The 21,224-nt window shown below is 39.6% G+C and overlaps 1 protein-coding gene across 1 annotated transcript in view; it reads right to left on the reverse strand.

Moving 5' to 3' along the window:
- Nucleotides 1–1,627: 1,627 nt before the first annotated feature.
- Nucleotides 1,628–21,224, reverse strand: part of MLLT3 (MLLT3 super elongation complex subunit) — a gene marked incomplete at its 3' end in the record, with an annotated part of 106,439 nt that continues 86,842 nt past the window's right edge. The window contains exons 7-12 of the mRNA XM_084278554.1: nucleotides 16,328–16,412; nucleotides 12,584–12,662; nucleotides 10,959–11,058; nucleotides 7,587–7,658; nucleotides 6,698–6,769; nucleotides 1,628–1,759 (exon numbers count right to left, since the gene is read on the reverse strand). Of these exons, the coding sequence (XP_084134680.1) occupies nucleotides 1,628–1,759; nucleotides 6,698–6,769; nucleotides 7,587–7,658; nucleotides 10,959–11,058; nucleotides 12,584–12,662; nucleotides 16,328–16,412 (540 nt within the window). The remainder of the gene's footprint in view (nucleotides 1,760–6,697; nucleotides 6,770–7,586; nucleotides 7,659–10,958; nucleotides 11,059–12,583; nucleotides 12,663–16,327; nucleotides 16,413–21,224) is intronic.

Consider the following 21,224-nt stretch of genomic DNA (forward strand, 5'->3'; position numbering starts at 1 on the left):
TGTGCACGAAACAGTACGTGATACAGGTAGTACTGTTCAGCTCTACACTTACAGACCACATGTGGCATGGAAGCATACACATGACATACTAGTCCATCCAGAATCAAGATACATGCTGTAAGGCTGGTACACCTGAATAAACCTTTGCATCCAGAAGTATTCTTTAAAATTCTTTTCTCTTTTGATTGGGGGATTTGTAACTTCTAATAGAAGGCTAATGACTTCATCAGATCATCAGCAACATGAGAGCACAGAGCTTTGATATGAAACTGGGTACACATCCTCTCATTTGATTGTGCATACACAAGGATCTTGATTTTGAAGAGTAACCAATGGCATGAAAGAATACTCATTTTTATAGGCAAGAAATCCTTCTGGAACACAAGCAGGTTCTTGAACATACAGTAAAATCTGGAAAGTGTAAAAAGCCTATATGCATGTGTGTATGTGTGTGTATAGACACAGACACACATACAAATATATAAAGTATTTTAAACTATGTGTAACAATGTGTTTCTTTATTTCCAGATAAAGGGTTTTAAGTTGGTAGTTGCAACAAAGCCAACAAAACCAGAAACAAAATCCCCAAAACAAAGTAGACAATATACTGTATGAACAAACAAAAATGTTATGCAAATAGTTTTACAGTAAAAGTGAGTCACACGCTGGCAGCAGAGGAGTGTTGAAACTCAAAGTAATAAATAACTCCAAATCAAGAATTTTCTACAACATTTTCTTAGAGGACAGGATCGGTTATTTCTTCTTTTACCATGATCCTGCAGAACACCTTCACTCTTACATGTTTAATTTTACAACAATATAACAGCCATAAGAATGTAGACTGCAAAAGATGCTGGATTCAGGACAGTATACATAACATTTTTTGTTTAGAAGTCCTACCAGTTTATTCACTAAGGCTAGACAGCAAGTCATATGATCCTATTTGGTGCATTTTCTACCACGGTCAAGATCAATAGATGGACAGAGCCAAGGACCTGCAGTCCAACCCAGTGTGGCAGATGAGAAACAAAATATAGGACCATTGTTTGGTCTCCAACTGTGTATCTCATCTCCTGGAACTGCAGAAGTGGAAACAAAACTTTAGTGTTTTAAGTGACTAGAGAAAGATAGCAAGAAGTGGCATTTTAACAGGAATGTTACTAGGCTTGTGATAGTACTGCATCAAAAGAGCACACATGGGACCCCACTACTTGCAACATCTGGTAGTGTCATTCAATGACTCATTGACTTTAGAATACAGGTATGCAATAATAAATAGATCAGTTATGTAATAAGGCAGTGTGTTGAACATGCATTCATCTTGTGGACTGGAATACCACAGAGATAGATACATGATACCATACACATTCATTAAGACCGAAGGTTTTGTTTTTGTGTGTTTGTTTTTCAAGGCTATCCAGGCAAATGCTTCCAGAGCATTTTCTTCTTGAGAAGAGCGGTTCTCTGAGTCTTGTCACTTTTCCTCTCCTGTATGAAGAGATGACAACTGGCTTTAAGGAAAAATAAAGCTGAAAAAGGTTGTTCTGTTTTTTCTCCCCATTTTGGTTGCATCATTCAGAATATTTAATTTAAAGAACTGTCTTTTATGCAGTCAGATGCTGAATCCTCAGGAGATTCCAGATGTCTCCAAATAACTCTGTAGTTTACGGACTGTGGTTTTGTCTAGCGAGCAAAGATCAAAGTCAAAGGTTGTATTTGTGATATGAAAGTGTCCAGTTTCTTCTATGAGATTTACTATCTGAAAAGAAAGAAAAGATGCAATTGAAGAGGTCAGCACTTTTACATGCCCACTGAATGTACTGACATGCCACTAAGTATCATATGAAAGCCACAAAACAAACCAAATTGCCCCGATACTTGCAGGTTTAACCATTATTATTCACTTCATTTCTGGCATGAATTATGATCCAGACTACAGTACTTTCAATAATTTTTAGATCTTCACCAAGCAAATTGCACACATATGCATCCACTGTCCCAGCAAAGATTACCACTGAGAATGTATTTCTCAAACATTAATAGAAAATCTGCATGTTTTCTAAGTTAGTGTTTTAAAAAACCTGACACCACTTCTGTTGACCATTTATAATTACAACTTCCATTGAAGTAGGAATCAGAAGAGCTGTGAAGTGTTCTCTAAAAGAGTAGGAGCTGAAACATCTCTCTCATGAGGAAAAGCTGAAAGAGGCGGGACTGTTCAGCCTGGAAGACAGAAGGCTGAGGGCAGATCTTATCAGGTACAAGTATCTGAACAAAAGGTATAAAGAAGACAGAGCCAGGCTCTTTTCAGTGATGTTCAGTGACAGGACCTGAGGCAGCGAGCACCCACTAAAACACAGGAGGTTCCCTCTGACTATCAGGAAACACCTTATTTTCTGTGAAGGTGACAGAGCAGGCACAGGTTGCTCAAGGAGGTCGTGGGTTCTCCATTCCTGGAGACTGTCAAAAGCCATCTGGGGGTTGGACCAGATGGCCTGCAGAGGTTCTTTCCAACCACAACCATTCTATGATTCAGTGAAATAAACGGTTCATATCCAACTTGTGCCTTTCTTCAGTTTTGACATTTTTAGTCTCTGAACTGCAGTCAACATATTTAGAGTGGTTGTAACACTGAACTGCTGTAACAAGTAATTCCAGATATGTTAAGTTCCAGGATGTGCACCTACCTGAAACCCCCATTCAGTGTCTGGGAAAGCCAAAGCATTACCTGTCAGACAGGGCTTACGCAGTGCCCCCAGACTGTGGCTGTGGATCTCTAACACACACTTTCATTTCAAGGGACAGACATGGCAAGTGAGCAAACAGGCAGGCACCCCATCCTGAAACGTGCCTCTGGGTAGTGTCACAGGCTGACAGAACATGGATCTTCTCCTAGTTTTTCTAACTATACCTTCTGCAGCACTCAAGCAAAGGTAAACGTGCTTTACACCCTTCACTTTGAAACCCATTTAGTTGTAGGGCTTCTACATACACCTCCACTGAGCTACTGCTGCTAGATATTCCTTGTTTGTTCGTGCTTGTTCACTCTGGCTGCAATCCCTTTTTCCACAGCTGAAGGAGACACAGCTGTATTCACACATGGCTCCTAGAGCATACCTTAAAATCACAAATCTGGTGAGAACACACCAACTCAAAAAAGAGCGATGAATTCAAACTAAATCTTTTGTATCCGCTCCCCATTCCATTACATAAACAGATGTTTTTCCTCCTCACACCACAAAAGGAAAGACTATATTAATGATAAATGAAATAACTTCACATGTATTGTCAGGCATGGGCTGACACAGATTACACAGACTGGAAGCAAGATAAAATAATAAGAGGGCAATTCCTGTTTCAGTAAAAATATCTCTTTCCAGTCACTTTTCCCCCCCCCCAAGCTAGAAAAGGAGTAAAATCTGTTTAATTTGGTTTGCAGCTGTCCAAAATTCTGAAAGCACTTAGGAACAATCCTGCTCTATTAACACTTCATTTAAATCTGTGACCCTTGACTTTATTTTATTTTATTTTTCCCATATGGGAATTTTTAATCTAATTTAATTTGTCCAGTTATTGAATCAGAGATTCTGGTAACACTTTTCCATCTTCTATTGTTCTGCAATTAACACAAGGGAAAAAAAAAATAAATCAAATGGGACAAAACTGTTCCCAGACATTACATGGAACTGTTAACACATAGATTTTTAAACAGCACTGCATATTTAAAAAAATTGATAAGCACTTTTATTGATCAAATTCTGCTCTGGGCTTTTAAGCCAAAGGAAATATAAACATTTTAAACATATCCATCATCCGCCCCTCAAGAAATATAGTCGCCCCTCAAGAAATATAGCCACTATGTCAGGGCAGCTGGTAAATCAGACTGAAATGAACCACAAAAGTTTTAATGGATGTACAAAATTTATCAAGATAAACCCAGACAGCTCAATGAAAAACACCTGCCTGCGTGCCAGTCAAGGAGGAATTTGTGATTTACAGTATTAGCATACACATCCTTATGCTATTCAGAAATACTCGAAAAAGAAAAAAAGAAAATTAGTTGCTGGGAAGTCTGACAGTTATAATATTAAAAACACAGTATTAAAAATTTTATTCCAAGAGCTTAGGCTGCAAAGAACAAAAATATACCATTTATTCCTGCTATAGAAAGCTTTGCCTTTCTGCTCTAATGTACATCTATGTTTACATAATGTCTCTCCAGCTCAGTTTCATCATTATCCATCACAGTACAACTATTTATCTAGCCTTTAAACAAGCAAATGAGTGTGTGCGCTTAAGGAAGCCAAAGTGCAACTAAAGACATAGTTATTTTTTCAATTTATGGATGGTTTTAGGCCATTTGATAGTTTCCAGACCTGCAAACTGCCCCTTGCAGAAAATTCTCAGAACATGGTTGCTGTCTGAAGTTAAGCACCTTGTAGACATGAGCAACACAATTTTCAGCAGTGCTACGTACTCTCAATTTCTTCCTTATGCCTGTGCTGTGTAGTGCACTGGCTTTAAGAAGATTTTTCATCCTGTGAAGATATGACTTCTGATTCCTCAAAATGAAAGGTATAATCTTACCAGATATTTCATCATTTTTCATGATGACATACTAACATGATTGGCACGGAAAATGCAGAGTTAGGAACCCAGCAACCCAGCTTCAGCCAACCAAATTTGAATACATGTCATAAGCAGCATTAGTATGTGATCGGACACAGTGATGCTTACAATTTCACTGGAAATCGGACTTAAACAACAACCAATCCAGAAAAACCCCAACTCACAGGAAGAACCTACAGCCAGAAGTCTCAAACCCCTTCTTTACAGTGACAGAGATGGGAGTGAGTTTTCTTTTAAAAATGTAACTTCAGACCAGTCTAGCCATGGTCAAATATTCACATGAAAATTGCTCTGGTGATTCTCATAGGACTAGACTCTTGGTCAAATGTTTTTTCTCACCTACTTTCTATCTGTAAGTATCATTCTACATCAGGATTACTAAAGTACATAACCAGGCACTCACAGTTCAGTATCACATCTCTCCTGCCTCTTCCCTCCTTTTTGTGGGTTTATTTCAGCTTCCTTTAACAAACTGTCTCAGAGAGAAATGCCTCACTTGGGAAAACACCACATTCTCAATACAGATACATTTTTCCGGTTTCCAACTAGGCTGCATTCCTGTTTGCTGTCATGCCCAGGGAGCCAGTAACAACTGAGACTGCAACAACCTGCCCTCTCCTTTTCACGTATTTTAGCATAAGTTTCAAAAATGTGCTGTTTTTTGATGGGATTAATGTTCTTCACAACAGCCAGTATGAGGCTATGTTTTAGATTTGTCGGTAATACAGAGATGCTTTCATTGCTGAGCAGTTCTACTGAGAGCCCAGGCCTCTTCTGCTTCCCACACCACCCCATCAGCAAATAGGCTAGGGGTCCACAAGAGGATGGGAGGGGACACAGCCAGGACAGCTGACCCAAACTGACCAAAGGCATATTCCATACCATATGGTGTCACGTTCCACATGTAACCGGGGAAGGTAGCTGTGAGGTTGGATCATGGCTCTGGGACTAGCTGAGCATCAGCTTCAGGCAGTGAGAAGCATTGCTGGGCATAATTCGTTTTGTATATCCTATTATCATCATCTTTCTTTTCTGTCCAATTAAACTGTCTGTATCCCAACCCACAAGTTTTACTTTCTTTCCTTTTCTATTCTCTCACTGCGGGGGCAGGGAGAGTGAGCAAACAGCTGTGCCGTTGTGTTAGCTGCTGGCCAGGTTAAACCACAAGAAAAAGCCAGCACTTTGGGATTATCAATGCCTTCGTTCCTCTCTTGCAAGTCTCTTCTCTAAGAGCTCCCTAAAAGTCTGTAGGTTCTGTGGGTAGCAGACTGAAATTTGTAAGAGGTATTACCTGCCCTGACATAAACTAAAGAGATGACAATCACTGCTCAGGAACACAGAACTCCATCGACATGCCACTTCAACATTGCCATTGCCTTTAAAACTCCTGCTACTATTTGCAGCTGCATGCTCTTTCAAACAGCCCCTCTTCTCATCTAATAGCCACAAGGCTCACTGTTGGTCCAGTTCTCTTCAGTATCTTTATCGATGATCTAGAGAAGGGGATTGAATTCACCCTCAGTACGTTTGCAGAGGATACCAAGTTGGGTGGGAGTGTTGATGGGCCTAAGGGCAGGAAAGCTCTGCAGAGGTATCTGCAGAGGTTGGGTGGATGGGCTAAGGCCAACTGTAAGAGGGTCAACAAGGCTGAGTGCCAGGTCATAAATCCCGCTCACAACAACCCTGTTCATTGCTACAGGCTGTAGGAAGAGTGGCTGGAAAGCTATCTGGTGGAAAAGGACCTGGGGGTGTCAGTTGACAGATGAGCCACTTTTCTCCTATCCTCCCATAATTATTGATGCAGTATGTTGAGAAGCAGAACAATGAAAAATTTAGCTCAGGTAGGCATTTAAAAAAATTGTCATTCAGTGTGACAACACAATTCAAAGAATGTGTTAAAATTTACCTAAACTGCACTGAAAGTGTTAATGGGCTGTGCATGGAGTATACAGGCTTGGAGGCTATTAAATCTGATTCTACAGTTTTAGATGAAGGAGGGGAAAAAAACTAAAGGTGCCTTCACAATTTCCATGAGCACACTGAGATATTGCATAAGGGTGCTCCTCACCTGTTGCAGTACGTGTCTCTCTCTCAATGTCATTAATCTTCTGTGGAGCTCTACTAGTTCATCCAGATATGCCTAGAAACAACCCCCCACACATAAACAAATTGTTAATTAAGTCACAGCTACGTATTTCAAAAACTTCAGATGTCTTCAAAAACACTATAAATTAAAAGTTTATTTTAAATCATCTTCAGGGTAAGTTTTCGTAGTAATCTGGCTTTCTCTAGCTTAATAAACTCAAAAGTTTTTCTGAGTTTTCCTAGATACTTCAGGCTAATGAAAATATTGCCAGGGTTCCCTCTGCTGTAGAAGATAATCTCCACTGGGGCAAAAAGTATCAAACAGACTGTGGATGCCAAAACAGCATCTTTGAAAAACATTTCCCACCTTTCCATATAAGAGTCAAACCCGAAGGCTCACAATCAAATCCCTCTTTCTTTATCCCTTTTTAATTATTTTTCTGTATCAACAAGTAGATACAAGAGGAGAACGATCAATCAAGATTAATGCAATGGGAAATTCCATTGTCCTACTTCCTGTAATGTCAAACATATCCCACCACTCCACCCAATTATAAACTTTATCCTTCGGGTTAGAGTAGTCAGAAACCTTTTTCCTTTAAGCAGAAAGAAGCAGCATCCATCTTATGAAGCCAAAAAGCGTATGGGTCAGACCACTGAAAACCAAGCAACATATACTGAAACTTTGCCCACCTCCTTCACATTATCCCAAAGTTGACACTAATACCTTTAAAATATGAACCTTCAGAGGAACTCGTCCACACTGGGAAATTGTGCTGTGTTCACTCACACAAGGACTTAGAGCACTTACCCAGGGCAAGCTCACATGATTTTATACAAAACCACACTAGTGTTACCTCATTCTCATTTACCTTATCACAATCCCCATTCTGTATTTGTTTATCGGATTTGTTTTGCTTTATTGGATTTTTCACTTCCAAAATCTGGAAAAGAAAGAAAAACCTTTTAAAATTGAATGCATCATTGGATACAATTATGTATGAAAAATTCTGCTATCAGTTAATAACACAAAGAATACAACATCTGGAGAAAATATAATCAAAACTCAAAATTGATTTTTTTTCTTTAATACATTCAACTTATTCATGTTTTTCATAAAAAAGCAGCTGCTTATAGCAGAAAAGGCTGAATTGCTGGAATGAGGTGGTATGATATTATTAATCCTTCAAAGACTTAATTTAATGTCTTTTAAAGCCTCTTCAATGGGGGGGGGGGTTTGCTGGGTTTTTTTGTTTGTTTTGTTTGAGGGTTTTGTGAGGGGTTTTTTGTTTTCTTAGTGGGGTTCTTTTGTATCTTTTGCTGGCTGGTAGGACAAGAAATCTGATTTTGCATACACAAAATGATACTGAGGCACTCTCCAATGCCTTTGAAATGTCACATGATCACTATATGTTTCCTTCTTTTTTTTCCCCCAATGATGCCTCTCTTCTTCTACAATAGAGGTTTTGAAACATAGTCTTTGAAATGCCTGCATGAGTTGTAACAAAAACATCCAACCTGTTGTACCATAATTTCTCTTGTGCTTACATGGTACTCTTTCTTCAACACCATACAAAGCCATTTACTATTAGAGATAAAAGCCAAGAATGCTTCATCCAGTACTGAACCACAGTCAAGAACAGCATGTCAACAAGCAGCAGAATACAACGCTTAATATGAAGATTTTAGGAGTAAAGTGAGAAATATTTTAAGAAAACAGAACTGTTGATTGTTCTGATTTTCTCACGTGCATTTTTTGAAGCTACAAGTACAGTTAAAAGAAAATAATTCACCATGTCATTTCTAACTTGGAATAGAATAAATTCTTCTGAAAAAGACTGAATGAAAATAAATGATAACAGATGATGAAAGAGGTTTTTTCCACATTTCAGTGTAAGGCTAGCATTACTAGCATGATTATGTCCATAACCACACTGGACAGTCACAACACAGGACAAAAATCAGCAAATAAGAAAGTAAGTCCTGTAAAAGTAAGTCTTCTAGACCAGGAAGAAGCCTCACTGAGAGCTTTTTGTAAGTTTCCTTTCATTTCTACTTGCCTTTATAGAAATGACTAAAATGCATCTACGCTCCCCAGAGTGAGCAGGACCATAACAGTACAGGAGGGCAGGCAGCTATTTCTCTATAAACAGAAAGCGACTGTGGACTGGAGTTGACCCTACCTAAGGATTTACATAGCCAAGAGTGATGCATGGCCAGGAAACAAAAATATACTTTTTTGAAGAAAAATCCCCATTCTTTGATCCAACCCTCTCCGGGGTTACCGCTGTGCAGGCCAGTGGAAGAACTAGCCTTGTTTTGAAAAAAAAACAAAACAAAAAAGCCAAACAAAACAAAAACCACAAACAAAAAACACCCTCTGCCCCCGCCCTCCCCCCCAAATACCCCCAAAACCAAAACTAACCAAAAAAACCCCACACCTAAACAAATCAGACCTTTGCATGGTTCCAACATCTTTGTTTAAATGAAGAAAATTCTTAGTTTCACATAAAACCTTAGCAAGTATACATTACATTTGAAAAAGCAGCTTCCTTACAGTGCTCATGATGCATAGTTGAAGTCTATGATCTTAAGCCCTCTTGATTAAGATGACACACAGCACTACTCACATCTGAGGAAGCTTACAGAAATATTAACTCTGCCATAGCTCTTTAGCTATATGAATGTACTTAGTCAACGCAAGTCTGATGTCATCAGCCAAAAGTACCACCCTGGCAAGCAGCACTGTGCTACCAGGCAGAGATTTAAAACGTGGCTGGGGTCCATACAATTTAAATCCTCGTAACACTTCCCTAGATTTCTGATTTTCTGCTCAATTATAAAAACAGAAGAAGGTATGTGAAATTCAATTTTAGCTGGCACACCGCTATTGTTTGGTGTCTAAATGTGCAGGTAGACCTTCTATTAGGTCCCTGAAAGGGAAGGGAATATGAAATGTGTGACTGAGCGGGGCTGCTGATATTGAGATGATTACTTAACAATTACACTGCCTCTGTATAAGTTATTCTTCATTAACCAACAAGCCATAGATAGGAGTTTTAATTCTACTGTGCTTATGTCTCCAGTAAAAGTAATCCCTCCTTCCTTCTGGTTTGCAGAAGAAAGACTGCAAACAGTTGTAACTGCTGTACAGATGAACTTAGAAAGACTACAGAGTTTCTTTCTGGACACAAATTCTTCTTCGTCTCTATGTGGACAAATGATTCCCCAGTTGTTTGGGGTTTTTTTCCCCTCACAGGATATTTGAACTTAACTGCCATGGACCGTAATGTTTTGGTTTTGCACTGTCAGTAACTTGTATTGGAAGCCTTGTTAGAAAAACAACGAGAAGTAAATAATTTCTGCCAGACAATTGAAGCAGTTAACAAAAGTTTGTGGGTCAGCTGGTGAGTTTAATGGATGAGTCTTCAGTTAATACATGCAGACACTATTCTAACTATATCAATACTTTAAGCAGCCATTTATTGCCAGCCAGTAAATTTCATGACTGCTTTGCACATGATCCAGCTGACACTGAAAGTGAATGGTGGCTCTGAAATAAATGACAAATGATGTAATTCATAATTATGATTTTTAAAAAAAAAAAAGAATATCAGCTTTTATATGTAATGTTTATATTTTAGTGCCTTATTTTATTAGTGACTGGGGATGAGGTAACTTCCAAACTCTAATTCTCATTTGTCCCTGTTCTATTTTCTAGGTCTAGATTACTTAATTTCTTTACTCTGAAATACAAAGCTACCCTGCTTTCCTACCTCAGAAATATGAACAATGTCAGCTCTTACAGATATGTAACAAGTACATGGATAGTGAAGTAGAAAACTACTGTGTCTTCTAGTTAAGTATAAAATATTTTGTCTTCTAGATAAACACTGGAGGGCAGGAGGAGAGGGGAAGAGACGAATGAATAAACTCCTGAGAATGAGCCTCTTGATGCCAACTATGTACACTACTAACACAAACCCAAACCTGTATTAGTTGTACAACTGATGCTCTAAATCCAGTTTGCATTATTTACCTTACAAAGCTAATTCATAGAAAAAGGACAAATTTTTTAACATAGTGATGAAAATATTAGTTTGGGCTATACTATTTGCTAAACCAAATACCTCTCCTTCTCCTGAAGGAAAAGCTCTTCTGTCAATTTACAAAGTAACTGCACTGAAGTAAATCAAAATGTCATATCAGGTCCCCAGGGCTGTATTTATGAATCCTGGTTTTACCTGGTTGCTGTTGGTTTTCATTGAAGGTGGTGCTGGTTCCTGATACAGTGGTGAGGAAGCTGAACTGCTGTCACTGTTACGGCCATCACTCAGACTAACCCTATGGAAAAATAGAGCCAAGAGATTTTTAACTCCAGACAAAGGGCTGTTAACAGGGGTGAACCGAGTTTGCACTTTGAGGTAGGACACTAAGAATGACCCCTTGCTAAGCAAGCGATCATTAATCATGGAAGAGAGGCATTTGAGCAGGGCCACAGTATGGAAAAAGCTCCGCGCAGCATGGAGAACAAGGTTGTCTGCCGGCACTTGGCTGAGAGGACATGTCCGGTTAACAGCAGCTAACATTACAGAAACAGTTAAATATTTAGAACATTAAACTGCTGCTCCAAACATTCCTGGAGAGAGCCTCTATCTCAGTTCACAGCCATGGGGAAGGAAGAACATGTTTTGTAGAGATACTTTTCTGCTCTTCTAAAAGCTTTCTAAATAGCTGTGTTTCTACTTGGACAAGGGCTTCACTGAAAAGTTCCTTGTTTCTCATTGTAAGTAATGATCATTTCCCTGACAAAACCTAAAAACCTTAGTAATCTCAGGAGATGCCACATGAAAAAGCTCAGCTCCTAGTCAGTCTCACCATTTACTTAAAAAGAATAGGCAATATTTACTTGTTGCAAGGAAAAACAAAGTTCTTTGGGATAAAAAGAAGTTAAGAGTAACATTAGCATTAAGACTTTGTTACAAACAAAATCTCCACATTTAGAAACAAACTGAGCTTGAAACAATCCTTTATACAACCACTGACATGAACAAATTCTCAAACTGTTAGTTCATCTCTTTTTGTCTTTGATTCTGCTGCTAAAAGTACCAGGGCAGCAGCTGACATCCATTGGTGTTTTCCTGCTACCTTCCCAACTAAGCAGTAGCTGACACTGGTGCTCAGGTGCTGCCCACTCACAGCAAAACCTTACAGATCAGATGAAAAACCCACCATTGAAGAGGTTCAAGGGAGACTATTGCAGGTTTTCCATAGCCTTCAATAACATTCAAGTTGCCCCAAGAATAAATTTCTGAAACACCCTGTTAAGATTTCGGCTAGGATGAAGCAGCATTTTTATAAGTAGTAATTTCTGTGACAGATGCTTTGTTTTACCTCCTGTCCACAATTTTACATATTACCTACTGCATGAAGCGCAGAAATTACTTGGAATTCAAAATTCATTGATTCTGATCTGATTCAACAAGCTAATCTGAAACTGGTTAGCAGAGAGATCTTGAAAATGAGGGAGTATGTACAGAATGGCTCATCCCGCAATTGAAGGGCTTAATTTCATCTCGTATTTGCCAGACAGTAATTATGACTACTCCCCTGAAGTTACAATGGCATGAAATCAAGGAAAGTCAAACGAATAAGGCTCATCATAACCATATGGATTAGTACAGAAATTGTAATGAGAGTGGCTACTTCTGATAGTTTTTATGTGAGGCAATTGTATATGTTTTAAAATGAGAGTCTGAATTCTCTGCCATTTGGGACTCAGTGCTCTTTGAGAACACTAGACCTCACCCCATTGCAAACAGGCACTATGTCTTGGTCACCAGGCTATTTGCAATTACAAGACACTCACCTGCGATTTCTGCTTCCTCCTTGTATATTTACATGTTGCAACTCAGACTCATTGTCATCTGATTCATCTTCATTATCTTCTGAATGTAAACAACAGAGACAATAAAATACACAAATGAAGTTCACTTTGTAGCATTCCAGGCAATACACCCAGGTTTGTAGACAATAGAAAATTATCTTCTCTACACTGCTGGGAGGGAAGAGTCTTAAATAAAGTACTGCACCAGAGGCTTATGCTTCAGGGATTCATCCATGAATCATTTGCTCACACGAGCAAAAGCAACTTTGCTTCAATAAACTAACACATGGCAGTGAATTCACTCATACATTCAAGCATTTGCACGACTGGCCCCCTGGACCGTGGCTAAATTAAGTAAAATACAGTCATGCCAGGAGACATTTACTACAACTGTACCTTTGTTAGAAGCATAATTATTTTCTATTGCTGGATTTTAGCAATTTTTTGCCTTCTCAGGAGGTATTATATGCAAGTAAAGATCTACAGGGACAATCAGTATTCCTATCAGTCAGTGTAGATTTGTTAGTTTAGTCCATGTATTGAGAAGCAGAGTCTAGCATATCATTCTAACTTGTACTGGCCATGGCAGTTTTGTCTTTCTGTTCTTCATATATTCCACTTTAGCTGTTCCCTTTATTTCAGGGTCAGTTTCAGGTCAAGAAAGCACTTTGCTAATGTTCATACATAAACAGTGCATCAATCCCATCCAACACCATGCTATGCTTTTCCTGAATTAACAGAAGGTACAAAGCATGACATGCTCATAAAACTGCATTAGAGTTTGGATCTTGAATTGATTTTACTCTTTTTTTTTGTTGTAAAAGACAGTAACAGAAAAAGGAATATGTTTAGCACATCTGAGAAATGTAAAACTACAGCTACTTGAAGTAAGAATGGGCACAAGAGGGAAGGAAGCAAGACTGATGCCACAGGGCATTTAACTCTGAAGTACAGACCATCCATGGTAATGGCTGCAGGAACAGCAATTATTATTACAGTTCTGTAACTCCTTCAGCTCAGGAAGCACAGTAATGAGGTGAATGAAGTGAGCTTCAGAGTGTTACTCAAAGGAAGACGAACCTTGCAACTCTGTTTGCTAACAGTTAAGGAATGTCACTCTTGGTCACTGCCAGAAAAGAAGACAGACCTGTCTGTAGCAGTCATATTCCTAACAGGGAGGGTGCTGCATTTTACGGGCTGAATGACTTTACAGTTGATGACTACAGACCTAGCAAGGCTCAAAACACATGGATTTTTGAAAAGTTGTCTAAGTGACTTCAAAGTTGATGTTGGAAATTATTTACCACCAAGGCAACTTCTGTAAATTGGTGCAGTGTGGGCAGGTTCAGATCAATGACTTTTTTTTTTTTTTCATTTTTTACACCGTAAGGTTGGCTGGAAAGATGTCCACCTCATGCTGATGGGCAAAGTCCCAGTGAATCAGACACCTGTACAAGTGACAAGGAAAGGGGAGCTATATTGGTGGTGCTTCTCCATGCAGCCAGTGTTGATCTGCAGAAGCAGCTGTTCTGTGCTCTGTTTTCCATTCCTGTTTGGTTCTCTGGCAAACAACGCTCAGCTGTTTGCATATGGTAACCTGTACTCTGAATATCTATCTAGTCATCTCACCCTTGGAGGAGAAGGGGTCCTTCCTTGGCTTTTAATAGAAACTGTATTAAACATATCCCCTTTAAAAAGGAAGAAAGAGGGCACTATCAGCAGCATCAGTACAGGGATAGAGGAAGAATTTGTCCATTTTGATCTCTCAGAAATTGCTCTCATTGGCCCTTGACTGTTGAGATGGGTGAATGAGCAACATGGCACAGGGAGCTAAACACACCAAGGAAAAACGTTACAAATTAAATTATAAATATTCAAAGGATTCCACATTTCAAGAGAGATAAAAGGATGGAACACAAAGATATTCCCACGGGTTAGGCTTAACCTAGAAGGCTAGGTTCCTTACATCTTAGTAGACAAAGACATTAACAACTACCACCAAAGTCCTACTAAAGACAAGCCAGTCATCTCTGTCTGTACTGAGAGCTGATGAGTCTCATTCTGCTCCATAAGCCGCTTCTGAGAACCCAGAACATATTCCTCTCCTCTCCACAGCTTATGGAAGGAAGAAAGTGATAGAAAAGACTTGGTAAAGGACCAATGAAAGGAAATCATCACCACACTCTTCATAAAAATGCACAGCAAAAGGTCAGTGAGAAGGAACATAAAATAAGAGCAACGGCCTTTCCAGCTTCGGAAAAAAGTGTGTTCTGACCAGAGCACTACATGCCAGAGTGTGAATGTGACACAGTATGCCTGCAGCTTCATGCCTTTGATACAAATGCATTGCCTGAGTAATGGAAGGAACTTAGCTAACAAGAACTCCCAGGAAAGAAGTAACCACTATTTACTGTGGCAAGAAAGAGAAGGTATAGATACTACTTATGCTTCAGAGTTACTCCCATCAGAGGAAAAAAAACTCCCATCTACTCCTGAGAGGCCACAAAAAGCCTGAAAGACACTCTATATGATGTCTTTATTTAAGACCCAAAAGAGATGGATGGATCCAGTCTGCTCAAAAGAAAATACTAAGTCAACAGGTTTTGCTTAACTTAAGGTAACATGTAGAGGAATGGGTATCCAAATCTTTTGGCTTATTCAACCCACTAATGAGGTTTGCATTAGAGCAAAAATGGGGTTTCATCAAGAAGGGGATCTCTTAGCCTTAGGTAAAAAATTAAAAGCCCAAAGCCAGTCATCAACTGCAGTTGTCTTCAGCTCTTGCTTTCTTTCACCTGGAGTAATGCTGCCTGAACACATTAGAAAATTAGTACCACCTACAGAAAGGCAGGAGGACATATACACTTCATGTGTATATCTATTTTAAAGCAAACTGTCTGCCTGAGGCACTAATACATTTTCATAGCCTTGAGGCTGAGTAACATGAATGGATAAAACAAATGCAGTTTTAATTAGTCAAAAGCTGTTTTTTTTTTAATGTCCCTGATCCAAAAAACAAAACAAAGGCTGACTGAGAATGTATCAGCTCTACAATCTGACAAACCCAGGGAAAAAGGCTAAGCAGGAACTAAGTAGTCTGATAGATCATGTAGAATGAATCTCAACTTATTAACAGAAAACCTGTCTTGGTAAGTTCTCTGGGAAGAAAAACTTATTTCTTTGCTGAGTTCCCAATAAACTGTAATTACTAATCAGAAAACCAAATTGAAAACTTGAAGCCAACTTAAAAGCTGACCATCATCTTCTCATTACATGTATCTAAAGTAAATACTGTTTGCTCTTAAAACTTCCCAATGGTATGGGAAGATCACAGCCCTTTCAACAAGTCCAAATCCATCCATCCTTGGGCTTCCCACAGAAAGCCACCCATTCCTGAGCAGGGCTTCAGGTGAAACCAGGTGCCACACTACCTAACCCTCTGAAACAGAAGCCCTTCCAAGTTTAGCATCTGTTCAGTGACTGGCATGTATTTAGTGCTTCAAAATAAATATCCTTTACATTCTTTTCTCAGACACACATTTTCTCCCCTTTCAATTTGCCAGTGCAGCCACATCTGAAAACTACCCAAGGAAGTCTCCAAAGCTAAACTGTGGTCATTTCAGTCTGTGAAACGCAGTAGGAAAGAGGCAATGAGATGACACCAGTTCTGTGTTAATTGACCCCTTCATTTCATGTATCTTTCAATTTATTTTTCTTTCTTGGTACCTTGTTGTCTGCTGTTTGGAGATTGTGTAGAACTGGAACTGGAGCTGGAGCTGGAACTGGAACTGGCAGGACTGGGTTGTTCAGACTTAAAAGGGAAAAATAAAAAGAAAGTAAGTAACATTGCAAGAAACATTCTTTGCCTAAAACCTTTACTTGTTTAGTTACTGCCTAAGGCATGCTGTCAAGAAAAAAAAAACAACTTTGAAACAGAATAATATTACAGGTTGCAATAATGACTGAATAAGCAAGATCACCTTGCTATACAGGGAAATTATCTTGAACCCATACATTACAAAGAGAACTAGATTTTTAGAACAAAATTATTAAAATGTTTACATTATTTAACAAACAGTGTGTAGATTTATCTCTAAAATTCTAGAAAATGAAGGAGAAAGGCCTAGTACTTCAACTGAAAATTCTGTATCATTTTTCTCTTAGTTGTTATGGCTTATGAAGGTTCATAGACCCACAGAATATCCTGAGTTGGAAGGGATCCATAAGGATCATTGAGTCCAGCTCCTGGCTCTACACAGTACCAGCCAAGTCAGAGCAGCGTCCAGATGCTTCCTGAACTCAGCCACACTCCGTGCTGTGACCACCTCCCTAGGGAGCCTGTTCCACGCCCAACCACCGTCTCAGTAAAGAGCCTCCTCTTAATACCCAACCCAAACCACCCCTTGTTGCAGCTCCACGGAATAACCACTTGTATCAGTACAGGCTGGGGGATGACCTGCTGGAGAAGAGCTCAGTGGAGAAGGACCTGGGGGCCCTGGTTGATGACAGGTTGGCCATGAGCCAGCAGTGTGCCCTGGGGGCTAAGAGAGCCAGTGGGATCCTGGGGTGCATCAGGAGAAGTGTAGCCAGCAGGTCAAAGGAGGTGATCCTCCCCCTCTACTCTGCCCTGGTCAGGCCCCACCTGGAGTATTGTGTCCAGGTCTGGGCTCCCTGGTATAAAAAGGACAGGTATCTATCTCCCGAGGAGAGTCCAGAGAAGGGCTACGAAGATGATTAAGGGCCTGGAGCATCTCCACTATGAGGAAAGGCTGAGTGAGCTGGGACTGTTCAGCCTTGAGAAAAGAAGACTAAGGGGGGGACCTTATTAATGTTTATAAATACCTTAAGTATGGGATGCAGGGGGAATTAGCCAGCCCCTTTTCAGTGGTCTGTGGGGACAGGACAAGGGGCAATGGCTGCAAGTTGGAGCACAGGAAGTTCCGCACCAACATGCAGAAGAACTTTTTCACAGTGAGGGCGACAGAGCCCAGGCTGGAGATATTCAAGACCCGTCTGGCCGCCTATCTGTGCAATATGAGCTGGGGAGCTGTTTTGGCAGGGGGTTTGGACCCGATGATCTCTCAAGGTCCCTTCCAACCCCTATGATTCTATGGTTCTATGACTCCCTTGGGTTCTATCACTGATCACCAAAGAGAGGAGATTGGCACCTGTGGCTCCCCCTTGTCAGGAAGCCACAGACCATGATGAGGTCTCCCCTCAGCCTCCTTTTCTCCAGGCTAAACAAACCAAGGGGCTTCAGACTCTCCTTGTAAGACTTGCCATCCAAACCCTTCCCCATCCTCATTGTCTTCCTCTGGACGCTCCCCAATAGTTTTGTGTCCCTCTTGTACTGTGGCACCCAAAACTGCACCTGGTACTCGAGGTGAGGCCACCCCAGTGCAGTGTAGAGTGGGACAATCCCCTGAGAACTCTTGCTTCCTACTGCCATGTTGCATGTTATCTTCTATTTCCTTGCTGCTTCTTAGGCACAGTGGCTTGAAATGAGTGGGTATTGATACACACTTGTACACTCATCTGTGTACGTAAGACAGAACAATCTGGTACATACACATGGGCAGTGCTAACAGAAAACACAAAACAAGAAAGAAGTATCCATACAGAAGGAGTACTGAAAAACAGGTTAATAACTAAAGATCTAAAAATCTACTGTTGAAAAGAAAACCTGCTTACACATTAAGTTTTACACAACTCTGTTATGATGACATGTTATCCAGGCTAATTAAAGTTTTCAGACTCTCCTTGTCCACATAATATCCCTTGTGATTAAAACTAAGTTATTTAAAAAAATAACAGATATAATATGCAGTCTCTGTAAAACTCAGTTTTCTGGAACACAGGCTACCTAAGCCTAACAGTTGCTTTTTCTTCATAAATCAATCTATTGTTGCCTTTCATAATGAGCAGGGAGATTTACAGCTTTTTACTGCCTTTTCTCACAATGAGAGATGCCTATTTGAGCAACAGAATGCTTGAAGAAAACACTATTAACATCTGCTCTCCTCTAATCAACACCACCTTCGGTTCTCACGGACAGGGTCTGTCAAAATGTAAACTTTGGGACTGACTGTATGGTTACAGATAGCTTCTATACAGGTGAATCACAGCTGCAAGAAAAAACAACACAACACGTTTCTACGTCCTGAGAGTGATAATTACATAGTCAACAGCATCAAATGTTTTTTGGAAGACATTCCAGCATCACTTGAGACTGCACCAAAAATCAAGTAATTCTGATCTTTCATTTATTAATTTTACTGCCTGAACTACTGAAAACCATACAGAATTTTTTTACTTAGCAGTAAAGTAATCATGATAACATGACACAGACCGCACTGATGGAGAGCAAGACTCAATGCAAACTTTAAAGACATTACCATTCTGAAAACTAATTTCCATCTTACAGCTTCAGGTTACCCTTAAACATCTGGTTTATCTGACACTTTCTGGTTTTTGCAGCAAAATTACCAGCTGACAACCGGTTTCTGGGTTTCAGAACATTTCATTTCTATTAACTGTATTTTTCCATTATTAATTTCAGCATTAACTTCAAGTAAAAAATCTATTCCTTTAGAAAAGTCACAAACGCTAAAAGACTACCATAGTTTAAAACACTTGAGGAAGTGTTAAAACTGTAGGAAAAACAAAATCCCACTGGTGCAGAGATATCTGTCACTATTAAAACTTCACTACTTGCTTTTTGAACCAGTTTACTGGAATAAAAGGACTGGTCTTGTTCACATTATAAGGCATGCAACCACCAGTGAAATTCCTGTGTGTCAAAATTTTCTCCCCAAATGAACTACTTAAGACAGGGTCACAGGAAAGAATAGATACAAATACAAATAAAGCTGTTATAATGCTTTCCTGGTAAAAATTTTGCTCCACTTTAGCAAGACCATTTTGAGAAGCCAAGCCACACAGAAGACCCACAAACACTAATGATGATCCATGCTCTTTTTAAAAGGGTTCTTAATGCCTCTTGAAACAACTTACATTATTTCCTTAAATGGCCCTGCCTGAAAATTTATTCCACAGAATACAGATACTAAATAGATAGAAATAAATGCTGCAATTGTTAAGTATAGAAAATTAAACATAGGTTTTTTAACTTTGAGAAATGCGGGGTGAGAGCACACTAAGAGGAAACAGCTGCTTTTAACCTAAGACTGAATGTTATTAATAGAAAGACTTGCCTTTTTGGAAGGAACTAAAAATATGCCTTACATACATGAATATGGATTAGTGCTGAGAGCCTGATGCTTCTAGTTACCAGAGGCTATCTTTTGTCACTTAAGCAATGCTTTCTGACAGTTTTACAGGCTCTTATTCCAAGGACATAGGTATTTATGGCTTTATTCACTTGGGCTTTCTGCTCTTCTCCACTGGTTACTAATCGCAAAACACATTTTTTTTTCTTTAATGGGTCTCAAATTAGCTAAAGGGTGTCCTTCAACAATAAAAGATTAAGGCAGTACCAGCAAAGAGCTTCTCTCATATGTCCTTTTCCTGTTTTACTAGTTTTCTCTTCCTGCAGACAAGCTAATGAGAGTTTGGGCCCAAACTGTTCATTAGTGCAATGACCCGGTATGATTTATTGCATTCTTAGACAGTCTATTTTGTTTTAGTGCTCTCACACCGATGCACAGGAGACACTGGCTTCTTTATTAGGCCTGGTTGAGGGATTCTGTGCTTCGAAACTTTGGCAAGAAAAGGGACTTTTCTTTGGCTGAAGTTTTCCCTGAAAAGGTATCTTTTTCACCACTCTAAATCACTTGGCTTCTGTAATTTCCAAACTCTTGTCTGTTTTTACAAGTAGTACAACCTACTAGTAACTCTTGAGCTGCAAACAATTTTCAGGACAACTTACCTGTTTATAAGACAAGGTATAATAGAGCTGTCTCTGTAATATTTCGTGGTTGTCTGGGTTCATGCAACTTCTTCTAAAATAAATCCCATCATTTTAAGCTCCTTATTTACATTAAAAAACAGAAAACATCTGTATGTGGGTGACAACAGCTTCTCTTGCCTTCCCTAAACCATTTTTAAAGGAGGCTTAAATATTGTTTCCTGGAATATAACTTTAAGTGGTATAGCAATATCCCATTTCATATCAGCCAGTCTGCATGTTTCCAATTTTTATGCACAACAGTCTAAAGATTTGGTTCCCTGTGCCATACATACTGAAAGGTCTATTCACTTAAAACAACTTACAGCTGGGCATTGCTTCCAGTCTGTCTGAAGTTAGCTTCTCAGGGAGGAGGAACATGCTCCCCCAGCACAAGCCTTCTCTAACAGGACTCCTGCACTTAAAACTTCTACTGCCTTTTAAGTGCCTGGGCTTTTAGTAGAGTAACCCAACCCATCTGCAACTCCAAGGACAGAACAACTCTACTTCATCCACCAAGGGTCTACATCTGCCACCAAGGGAAGACACCGTCTGGGTGTCTGTGACACCAGAAGCCCAAACTAAGGTGCCTGCATCCTGTCCAAAGGCTGTATTGCCACATCTCCTGTTAAGCAGCTTCATCAGCAACTGATGTCTAGGATGTGGCAAAACTCTTCCTTTTCAGCCATTCACAAAAGTTAGCTTGCTAAGTGCCTG

Source organism: Gallinula chloropus (assembly GCF_964237585.1).
Source record: "Gallinula chloropus genome assembly, chromosome: Z".
Taxonomy (NCBI): domain Eukaryota; kingdom Metazoa; phylum Chordata; class Aves; order Gruiformes; family Rallidae; genus Gallinula; species Gallinula chloropus.